Source organism: Microcaecilia unicolor, chromosome 12 (assembly GCF_901765095.1).
Source record: "Microcaecilia unicolor chromosome 12, aMicUni1.1, whole genome shotgun sequence".
Taxonomy (NCBI): domain Eukaryota; kingdom Metazoa; phylum Chordata; class Amphibia; order Gymnophiona; family Siphonopidae; genus Microcaecilia; species Microcaecilia unicolor.
This window is the reverse complement of record NC_044042.1, coordinates 79,579,636-79,591,708: the sequence shown is the minus strand read 5'-3', so window position 1 is coordinate 79,591,708 and position 12,073 is coordinate 79,579,636. Positions and strand designations below refer to the sequence as shown.

At 42.3% G+C, this 12,073-nt stretch overlaps 1 protein-coding gene across 1 annotated transcript in view; it reads left to right on the top strand.

The window, feature by feature from the left end:
* Positions 1-12,073, top strand: part of ACBD4 (acyl-CoA binding domain containing 4) — a 61,649-nt gene that overhangs the window by 5,688 nt on the left and 43,888 nt on the right. Inside the window, exon 3 of the mRNA XM_030220860.1 lies at positions 11,119-11,239. Coding sequence (XP_030076720.1) covers positions 11,119-11,239 — 121 coding nt within the window. The remainder of the gene's footprint in view (positions 1-11,118; positions 11,240-12,073) is intronic.

The following is a 12,073-nucleotide window of genomic DNA, read 5'->3' as shown; positions in this document are numbered from 1 at the left end:
TGGACCTGAGCCCAAAGTGGGTGGGCACACAATTCCCCCTCCCCCAGGGCTTTCTGCCCCACTCTTATCCCTGCATCAGGGATCCTCCAACAAGTAAAATAAATACCTGAACTGGTGGGGTTATCCAACTTCTGCCAATCAGAAGAAGTTCTCCGATGGCCAGAAAAGGTCATTCCCATATTTGCTGCAGCTGTGCTGCCATCACCCCTCCCGCACATGCTCAGTTTTCATGCATGCTTGAAAATGATCATGCGCAGGGGGCGGCACAGTGCCAATGCATGGACAGTGCCACCAGCTGCAGCAAGGAGAGGAATGACCTGTTCTGGCAGCTGCTGGAGAACTTCTGTGATTAGCATGCTGCAATATATGGTACACCTTTTGTAATGGGCCTTTATACATTTTTATTCCATTAAAGTAAAAACATGTCAGTCATCAAATACATAAGTAGTCAGAATGCAGAAATCAAAACACATAAATTTTGTTTAAATATATTCTCCGAGGACAAGCAGACTAATATTCTCACAATTGGATAACACGACGCCACGTTGCCCGATCTGGAGCTTGTATCAAGCTTTTCACAGAGCTCTTTTGGAGAGCGAGACGTGTTTCAGTGTGCATGCGCGAATGCCTTCCTGCCCGCAACATGAATGCGGGACCAACAGTCTATTTCTTTCCATGTTGAGGAGAGGACGCATTTTTTAACCTCTTCCTCACAGCTGCCGGTTCGGCTCTTAAGAGTTTCTTTTTGTGCCTTTTTGCCTTTTTCTTTTCTTCAGTGCCTCATTTAGGTTCTTTTTATCCCCGTTCGATTTGTTTATCTTTTTCTTTAATTTTTCTCTTTTACTTCTGCTCCATAGGCCATATTTAGGCCTGAGCACTGGTGGGGTTTTTACCTTCATTTTTCTCTGGTGCTTCGTTCTCTTTCGGCACCATCGAATCTCATCATTTTCCATCAGGAGCCACTTTTGGTATAGCCCCTTCTGTGTTCTGTGTCTTCACAGCCAGAACCCAGTTAGAGTGGCTCGCAGGGAACTCTTTGGCGTCATCCGAAGCCTCAACGTCGGCATCGATGTCTGTGGTGTCATTGTCGGTGGTAGCATCGCGCACCTGTTTGTCAGCCTCTATGTGAGTCTCTGGGCCCAACTGTTTTTGGCACTGGTTTGGGATGTGATGCCTAGGACTTGATTTGGATACTGTGCAGCACCATCGGTGCTGAGGAAAGTCGTTATGGAGCATTGCGTCAATACTGAGGACCATAGGTACAGAAGATCTTTGGCCATAAGAGTTTTGAGGATCGGCGTCGGTCTCCTTCAGTGCCTCCGAGGCACTGCAGCGTTGGTTAAGTGTCTTGATACTGAGAGACCTTCCAGTTACTACTGCTGCAGGGGTGTTGGAGTACCAGGACCCTGCTCCTTGAAACCTGGCCGCCTTCGGAGTGCATCGGCATCAGTGGTGCTTGTTCCAGCTGTGCTTTTCTGCTAAGCCCATATGGTCGCTCCTTCATTAGTTTGTTCCAAACTGTTTTGCTTTTTTCAGTGTCGTAAGTGCTTGGCCTGCCATGCCTCTTGTGCCCAGGGCATCGGCGTCAAAGGTTCTTGCGCCTGCCACGCCGTTGGCATCTGCTCTGCTTCCTTCCAGCGCATTGGAATCGACGGTGCTTGTGCCCGACACTCCTCTTGAGAGCCTCACTAAGCCAAAACAGAGGTCTTTTTATTGCCTCCTCTTCTTGCTAGCCTTAATGGACTTCAACCCAGTGTATTACTTCCATCTTCAGCATGTGCTTCAGCCTGGACAACTCTCCAGATGTAGCACCATGCCCCTTTGGATGACTCCAGAGAGAAACTGCTGTAGTACCAGTCAGTGCCCCTACACCCTCCTGGTTGCATGGAGGCCGCAGTTATTTGGGCCTTGGGCAGACGGCTTGTCCACCGGGAGTGGCTCAAATCAGTTTTCAGTACGAGAAGTTCCTTCTGGAATATCTCTCCACCCTTCTGCTTGAGTCTGTATCACCAAAGGGATGATGGCTGCGATTCTATTCCTTATTCTCCATTGTGCCAGTGTACGCAAGGGGGATACTTTCAGCCTGCCTCTTTGACTCTTTTGCTACTTTCTCATCAAAGAACAGTTTAGGATGGTTTCTTTACCTAAGCATCCTACTCCCCATGGTTCTGGACAGTCCTTGGCTGTGCTCTCTGCACTGGCTGGATATTTATCCATGGGCAGTCTTTCATTTTGATTGGGGATATTCTACCTCCTGTACCATGTGCTGCCTTTTGGCTTTGTGTCCAATCCCGGGAACTTCACCATATGTCTCGTGTTCTTTGCTGCTCCTCTTCACTTCCTGTGTCCTTTTTCCACACGGGGGATGCCACTGCTTGCCCTGGAATTGGTAGCATGGAATGTTGGTACTATTATTTGGGTTTCTTCCAGGTACTTGTGACCATGTCTTTGCCACTGCTGGAAGCAGGATTCTTGGCTAGATGGACATTGTCTACTCCAGTATGACTAATATTATATTCTTATGGTAACAAAAGTGAAAGGGGGGGGGGGGGGGGGGGGAAGCCCCGATTTCAAGAGTGCGGACACAGCAAGTGCTATGCAACAAGTAAGTGATGGTATTATTCAAAAACTTAACTGATTAAGTGGTCCAGACTCTAAATGAGTGCTTAAAAAAAAAAATCCTCACATAAGCTCCACTCAGTAACTCATTTGCTGTCACGTGGGAAAGCAAACGTAAAAGTTGGAGGACTTGATAACACAGGCCCAAATGCAACCTGCGAGTCTGACAGTGGTAGCCTGCAAAAATAAACTTGATGGCTTAGAAAATATGTTATGTCGAAGCAATCTGCACTTCGTTGGTTTGCTTGGGTTCCTTCTACAAATGGAGTTGGTTAAATTTCTTGAACATAAGAATAGCCATACTGGGTCAGACCAATGGTCTATCTAGCCCAGTATCCTCCAACAGTGACCAATCCAGGTCACAGGCACTTGGCAGAAACCCAATTAGTGGCAATATTCCATGTTACCAATCCCAGGGCAAGCAGTGGCTTCCCCCATGTTCATCTCAATAACAACAGACTGTGAACCTTTCCTCCGTGAACTTGTCCAAACCTTTTTTTAAACCCAGATATGCTAACTGCTGTTACCACATCCTCCAGCAATGGGTTCCAGAGTTTAACTATAAAATATTTCCTTCTATTCGTTTTAAAATTATTTCCATGTCCATGGTCTTTGTGCTTTTTGAAATAGTGAAAAATCAATTCACTTTTACCTGTTCTACACCCCTCAGGATTTCATAGACTTCAATCATATTCTCCGCCCCCCCCCCCCCCCCCGCCCCTAGCCATCTATTTTCCAAGTTGAAGAGTCCTAACCTCTTTAGCCTTTCCTCGTGTAGGAGGAGTTCGATCCCTTTTATCATTTTGGTTGCTCTTTTTTTAACCTTTTCTAATTCCGCTATATCTTTTTTTGACATACGGCAACCAGAATTGAACGCAATACTCGGTGATGTTGCACCATGGAGCGATACATCCTGTTTGCTTTTTTGGCCACCCTGGCACACTGGGCAGAAGATTTCAGTGTATTGTCTACAGTGACACCTAGATCTTTTTCTTGAGTGCTGACTCCTAAGGTGGGCCTTACCATCAGGTAACTATGATTCGGATTATTCTTCCCAATGTGCATTACTTTGCATTTGTCCACATTAAATTTCATCTGCCATTTGGATGCCCGGTCTTCCTGCAATTTTTCACAATCCGCATGTACTTTGAATAATTTTGTGTCATCTGCAAATTTAATCACCTCCCTCATTCCGATTTCAGGATCATTTATAAATATGTTAAATAGCATCGGTCCCAGTATAGATCCCTGTGGCACTCCACTATTCACCCTCCTCCATTAAGAAAAATGGCCATTTAACCCTAGCCTCTGTTTTCTGTCCAATACCTAATTCCTAATCACTGGTTATAGGAAAAACAGAGCCTGGATAACTGCCTCAGTACCCTACACATAGAGTGCACTGGCTGGAAAGGAAAGAATGGGCATCTGGGAAAACAAATATAACATAATGAGAATTTCAACAGGTTTGTGTTTATGAATTATCCATGTTGTGCATGGTACATTCCGTTCCTTAAGTTGGTGCTTCCATTGCTGGTCTATGGCAGCCCTGATTGCCAATAGGCAGAGGCTGCCTGCGTTTTATTCTAGCCCTCATCTCTAGGCTTCTATCCCTGATTAGATGGCCTGGAGCCAGCTTCTATTGTGGCCATTCTGTGACCTTTCTTTTCCTGCACCTGTCATAAAATCTCATGTTTGCACTAGAAGTTTCCAGAGATGTAGAGAACTAAGGTGAATAGGGTAGAAGCCTCTGGAAACTGATGGAAGGGTAGGAGGGTTTGTGATAATTTGGGGAAAGGTCTGGTGGAATCGGTGACCTCCCCCTATGTGTTGTAAGCTCCCCTGTTTGCCCACCAAATTTGTCTTGGGTTCCATCTTCCACCTTTGACACATGCTAAGAGGGCGTTCCCTCCTATCCAGCCTGATGCAGAATCAGCCTGGTTTACTTCCATGAGTTGGCACTAAAGGCACTTCCTTAAAGGAGAAGGATTCAAGAACCAAGAGACAAGTAACAGACCCAAAACCCAGTTGCTGGCTTGTTTTAGTGGGAAGGTATGCAGAACCTTCCACCACTGTTTAGTCTAGGAAGAGGAGAGAGGATTTATTCAAGGTACCTGCTTTGTCATCTGAGAAAATCCTGTAAAATTACCACCTTAGCAGGCAGGAGGAGAAAGAAAGAACTGTCTTAACATCATCACTGCAGAGCCACAGTGTCTGTTACCTAGATACCCAGGAGCCTGTAAGTGTTTACCAGCTGATTAAATCTTGGTAACAGTTAACATCTGCTTAATCTTGTCAGCAAAATGAGCTGTACAGGCTAAGTCAAGCCCTCGCCAATCTGGTGAGTTGGTTTGAATGACAAGGAGAATAAGCAGAAACTAATTTTTGTGCTTGATTGGAGGAAAGATGAAAGCTATTGTATATAGTTGGCCACGTGTTTTGAGAATTTTGAAGGTGTACCCTCATCAGTTGAAGAACAGTAAAGTTTTTGGTTTTCAGCAAAAAGAACTGGTGTGGTCTCCATCATTGTGGAAGGTGTGTGAAGTCTGGTGCAGAGATTGCTTGGCCTCCTAGTTAAATCCTAGTCCCACCCTCATCCCAACCAATAAATAATACCGTGCACCCTTGTCCATTTTCCTTGGAAGAGACGAGGCATCTGCCTAGACCACATCAACCAAGGGGTTACACAAGTGTGGTAATCACTAAGACACTGAGGGGCCCTTTTATTAAAGCTTAGCGTGTGCCAAGTTCCACATGGCTTATAAATATAAAATAAGACATGCAGCATTTATCACGTGCTAAGCGTTGGTAAAAGGGCTCCTTAATTATGCCCACGTTTGCACTAGTATAAGAAGAAAAGAGACTTGAGAAACTGTGACAGACATATTTTTCAAGACTGTTCTCCACAGTTCTCTGCTAAACGTAGGGAATTTTTGCTGATATGCAGTATAATTGTACACTAGTTCATATAGAGCCAGCACCTTGTGAGGTGCAGCATGGCACCACCAAGTCTCATATTCTTTGGTACTGTGGTGAGGACACAAGCATCAATAAGTACAATTAATAGCCATCAGGAAGGTTAATAGAGACAGCAGGTCTTTTAGTCTTTCCTTCTGAAAGAACCTGAGGGTGAAGAGGCTAAATGCATAAGCCGCTTAAGTAGATTAAACTTTGTTCAATACTCTCTGCTGTGAAATAGAGACCTGCATGGGAACGGGGTTCCCGTGGGGACAGAAGCAGTTTCTGCGGGGTTCCCATGAAAGTAAACATAGTAGATGATGGCAGTGTAAGCAGCACCTGCGCCAGCCTCTCATTTACTGAGTACCAAGTTCTTTGAGTGCTGTCTCCTTCTCCTCCTCCTCCTTTGACAGATGTGGAAAGCCTTCCATTAAGGAGGTGGTAGACACACAAATGGTGACGGAATTCAAAGAAGGCGTGAAATGAACACACAGGATCTCTAATTAGAAAATGGACGTTATAAAAAAACCCCTAAACTTAAATGGCTGCATGTGTGTGGATGTGTCGAGTGACGCTTAGATGGCCGGCTGTAATGAACTAGAGTCAATACCGGGCAGACTTGTATGATCGGTATTTCATATATGGCAATCTGGTTTAGGATGGGCTGGAACGAGCTTAGACATCAACTTCAGTGGCTGGAACATGAAGACAGTGTTGGACAGACGTTTACAGTCTGTGTCCCACAAATGAGAAGACAAATAAGCTGGAGTGGACTTCAACAACTCCAGCAGTTGGAACATAAGGATAGGGCCGGGGGCTTCTATATTCTATGTCCCAGAAACACCGAAGACGATAAGTATATAATATCACGTTCATTGTTTATTTAATCATGAATTGATAATGTGTGACTATTGGGTAGACTGGATGGAACCGTTCAGGTCTTTATCTGCCATCACTTACTGTGTTACTTTTAATCCTCTCTGCTCCTGGGCTGATGCGCAGACTTCAACTCGGACACAGGCACGAGCATTAGATGTCACCTGACCAGCTGGGTTGTCCATGTGGTGACTTCTCAGCACACAGTGCAAATTAATCATAGACCAGTCTTACATGTGCGCACCGGAGTGTTCCAACTTCCGTTCATTCCTTGCCTGCAGTGCTGTGGCTCAAACCCAGAGAGAGACCAAGAAAGCTGACTGGAATTTTTTTAATTGTTCCATTAAATTATTTCGGTGCTGGGTGGGGATGGGTAAGATTTCTGTCCCCATGCAACTCTCTTTGCTCACTCTGTCCTGAACTTGGTTCACTTGGGACAACTTGGTGGTTCCCAATGACACTTGGAGTGCGAGTTGGTAGAGAGCTATTGTGGAACTTCTTATGCCCAGCTGAATAATGTCCAAAATATTTATTTATTTAAAAAATGTATAGCCTACTATATCTCAAATTCTAGGCATGGTACAAGCAGTAACACATACTATAATAATAAATGAACCAAAACAACAAACAAACAAAATATGACTATTGCATCACTGACAGCAACAGGCACTATGGGTTGCCACTATGGGTTCACTGGCCCATCAACAGCACCAAAGTTTAGTTTGGTCCTTGGAAGGGTGGACTGGTGGCCTTCACAATCTCTTATATGTTGCTTAGTTTGGTGAGGCAGGCATGAATACGTGACTCTGGGTTGCAACAGCGAGCTATGTGATAAGTATGGAAAGTAGGAGAGTTCTCAGGGCTGGGGGAGGGAGGGTTGGGGTTTTGGAGAAACTAGCAGTGGATCAGTGCCAAAGGAAGTGTTAGTATTTTGTGTGCAGGATGTGTGTGTGTGAGTGACTTGGGGACAGCTGGGATAGGTATGGTTGGTAAGCTCATAAATAATCTTTTTCCAATATTAACGGGAATATGATTACTTTGAACTTAAGATGTGTATCTAGGCATGCTTTTCCCAGGTGCAGGTACATAGGGCAGGCTGTATGCCTTTAGTGTATTGATGGGTTGAATGCACTTTGTATCATGCTTTGTGGTCATATGGGAAGACAGTATGTTTTTGGAGAAGTATAATACAATATCTGGACTATTTGCTGGGGAGGCCATTAGTGTTCTCACCACTGAGTATTTTATTTTGGAGAACAGTAGGCTGTGGAGTTTAGTAAAGAGGGGAGGAGCACATACTTTGGTTGAAAGCCTGTATTGTGGGAAAGAAATGCATCATCCAGCATTTGACACAAGGAACTTCTCCTTATTGGTGCTGGAGAAATGCTTTTCATGATCTTATGTTGATGGAGGCTTAAGATGCATGTTGAAGCGCAAAACACTTTTCTGGTCAATATGGGAAGTGTACCTCCAGGATTTATCTCCTAGGGCTCGGAGTATGGTATTAATGAGCTTGATCTCTTAGCGTGGAATCTAATACTCAGGCCTCCTAAGAACATAAGAGTAGCCATACTGGGTCAGACCAGTGGTCCATTTAGCCCAGTATTCTGTTTTCCAAACAGTGGCCAAGCCAGGTCACAAGTACCTGGCAGAAACCCAAATCGTGGCAACACTCCATACTACAAATCCCAGGGCAAGTAGTTGCTTCCCATGTCTGTCTAAATAGCAGACTGTGGAAGTTTCCTCCAGGAATTTATCCAAACCTTTTTTAAACCCAGATACACTAACTGCTATTACCACCTCCTCCGGCAAAGAGTTCCAGAGCTTAACTATTCATTGAGTGAAAAAACCTGATTTATCAGTTGAACCCAGGAAAGAGTTGGGAGAGGGAAAAAGAGGGGTTGGTGTACAGGGGTGGAGGGATCTGCATATTGTAGGGGGTTATAAGACAAACAAAGACCTCTTACTGATTGTATGTGATAGGATATTATCTTAGGGAATAGGAGGGAAGTGGGCGATAGTGATTGGATTCTGTTTAATATATGAATGAAACAGTGAGTTGATTTGTATTGGTTCTTGGTTTATTGTTGTAAGCTATTTGTTTAATAAATAAATTAAACATACGATGTGTGTCCTACTGTCCTGGAAGACACAGAGCTCTGAGGGGACACATTTGAATGAGGTGGAGTTCCAAAATCTGAAGAGGGGATGAGTGGGGAAGGTGATCTCAGTCAGCCAATGGTCAGAAGGTGAGAGTGGCGATCTTGTCAAACCTACACAGTAGTTAAATACCCATTGGGATATATTTTGGTGAGCTATAATGATCTGAAGAAAGAGGTAAATGTATTGGCTGTGTACCGTTATGAATTCTTTTGCACACTATAGTTCAGCAGTGTTTCTGAATACTGGGATCTCTGATTTTAGTGGCTGGAGATTTTAGTACGTGACCTTGCTTTACATATGTCTACTGGCTGTGTAGGGGAATGAATCAAATTAGGGATCCTTACCTCTATAAGACCTTGGATTTGGTGGACCTCTGGCATATTTTACACCCTTGCAAGAGATTACATACTTTTCTCTTGAGCATACTCTGTGTAAGATTATAATCTCAGTTAAACTTATTCCTAATCCCTTATTTGTTCTCTTTGTCTGGAATAGTTTGTAAGATCTGTCTAGCAGAGACTGTTTCTTACTTGTTTGCATACAACACTGCTTAAGTCTAGAAGCGCTACAAAATATAAGTAGTAGTAACTTGCAGAGTGGATATGTTCCCTCAGAAGTGTTTGTTCACATTCTAAACTGGGTGGATATTGACGAGTTTCTTGCATCCCATCAGTTTCCAAGGTGGTGGTTGCTGGCCCAACCATACCAGGATGCCAAGTTTTGACCTTGTTTGGTCAAGAAGTGACAAAAGTATTATAAGTATAACAAAGAGCACAAGGATGTACCAGTTTTGTTTTGTACACTGGAATATTAAGCTGTACGTTTGCTGATTGAAGAACTTGACCTGGCACACAGCAGGTAAAGTGCAAATCGGTAGAATGCTCATTTAAAGAATAATTTAAAAACCAATATTGAGGATTTAAACTGCAATCAAAAACCAATGGAACCTTAAAAGAACAAGAGTAATATGTCTGCTGCGTTTTGTATTAATTGCAGAAGTTTCAAATAAACATCAGGGTAGTCAGCATAAATGGAGTTTTTGTTTTTTTTTAGTTACATTTGTACCCCGCGCTTTCCCACTCATGGCAGTCTCAATGCAGCTTACATATACAGGTACTTAATAAATGGAGTTAAATCTGAAATTAGTAAAATTGCTTGAAGCGCAAAGTGAAAGTCTTCTGTAGCTAAACGAAATCTCAACTTCCAAAACAGCTGCAATTTAAAATATGTCAACTCAATCATTCTGGCAATCTGTGGATGTAAGGATAAATTCTTAACAAGAAAGATGGCCTAGATAATTGAAATTGCATCACTATTCAAATAAATATGACTCGGAGGGACAAAATTCTTGTTCTTTATTACAAGTAAAGTCTCTGTCTTACCAAGATGTAACGCTATCCCATTTTCTGTTAACTAAGATTGCATTCTAGTAAATTCTATACCCATTTTGTCAGATTACATGTCCATATCTACCGCATAGGAAGCCAACAATACTATATCATCTTTATACTTCCTGCAAGAGATTCCTATCTCTTAACAGCTTACAAAAAGACCATAAATATGTTAAATAATACTGGGGACAAAGCAGAGCCTCAAGGCACTCCATATTTCAATCTGATCTAATCTGGGTTTTGTATACCATAGTATCCCCAAATAGGGCCCAAAATAGTTTACAAAAGATAAGAATTACTACATAGAGAATTACTTCTTGAAAATAAATATAAAATTACAAATTTTTGGAATAGTTTTAAGAAGCATGCAAAAATAATTTGTAAGATGGTTGACATCTAACTGAAAAGAGGAAGACCGTTCCATACATCTATGGCTTATAAGAAAAAGTTGATTCTTTATATCTCCTTTCTTTGAAGGATGGAAAAATCAATGTCCAATTAGATTGTAACCTAGAATTACTTCTGCCTGAAAGAAATTTGAATCAATTTTGAAATGCTAAAGCTAAACCATATATAATCTTAAATGTCAAACATTCAAGTTTATATATTTGTTTTTACTGGAAGCATTTTAGTTTAATAGCAGAGTCACATGCTCATGTCTTGATTTCTTTTTAAAATTAACCTTACCGCAGTGTTTGCAGCAATCGCAATTTTTTTCAGTGTCTTAGTTGAGATTTCAGAATAAAGAGAATTAGCATAATCTAGTTGGGACAGGACCAAAGCTTGAACTAAGACCACAAATTGTGGTAAATAAAAATGTCACTGTCCTCAGTTGCTTCAATTTAAGGAAACACTTTTTATACAAATGATTTACTTGCACTTCCCAAGATAAAGATGAATCAACCAGGAAACACAAAACCTTGGTTGAATTAACTACATCCAAACTATTTTTCCCATTCAAAAGAATATAGGAAACAATGGGAAATTCATTTCCCAACCAAAGAATTATTTTATCTCTGTCCAAACTGATGATCCTTATCAAATACCCATGGAGCCACTTTTTGCAAAATGGATGTGGGGTAAACTTTTCTCCCTCTTATTTCTTTGATTTTAGGCTCTTACCGACCATCATATGAGGAGATGCTAAGGTTTTATAGCTATTACAAGCAGGCAACAGTGGGCTGCTGCAATATTCCAAGGCCGGGTTTCTGGGATCCCATTGGCCGCTATAAATGGTAAGATAAGAAAAGGGACCTGCACAGGTCACGTTTTAATTTATCCTGATTAGGCTGAATAAGTTATGGTAAAATGAACATTCCCCCTAAAGTATGTTGTTTTTTCAGACTCTGCTACTTGTAGTACCAACCAAAACATTGAGGCATTTTCAGGGGATAATTTTTGACTATAGCTGGAAGTATAAGTGTAAATAAGTAGGTTGGCTAAGAAGAGGTCCTGGTCTGGTGGACAAACGAGGCAGGAGTGTGTTCTGAGGCATTCCCGGGGAGGCTGAAGTCATGGCATTGTAACCAGATGCTGGCACTTGCTATGTGAGCACTCCAGATCTGACTGGGCTGGTTCAGGAAAAGTTTTATTTGTGGCCCGGAGTTGTGTATTGGCCTGCTAGAGGCTTTCTGTTAATGCTGTGGTATGACGTTCTAGTTTTAAAACTAAGGGGAAAAGAGTATGGCGATTAGTTGATCAAGTTTGCTGTTCTATATTTTTATTCTGCCTATCACTAACCTACAATCTCTCCTTTAAACCCCAATCTTTAAGTTCCCAAAGCACAAAGCAAAATAGTGTTCACTTACCAGAGAAAAATCCTCTTCTCTCAGAACTTCTCAGAAATAAAGTTCAGTGGGACCTTTCCTCTTTATATAGTTTTGAATTTAAGGGGACTTTTTCAAAACAGGCTGTTTCAAGGTAACTCAGTAATCAGGTTGCCCTGATATTCTACTTCCTCGCACCTTAATTAACACCTAAGTGAGGTCAGTGGCTGTGCTACCTCTCCAGCAACCAAAGAACAGAAACTAACTCTTTTTAGAACAAGATTTGAGCCTTCCTTCTATCTT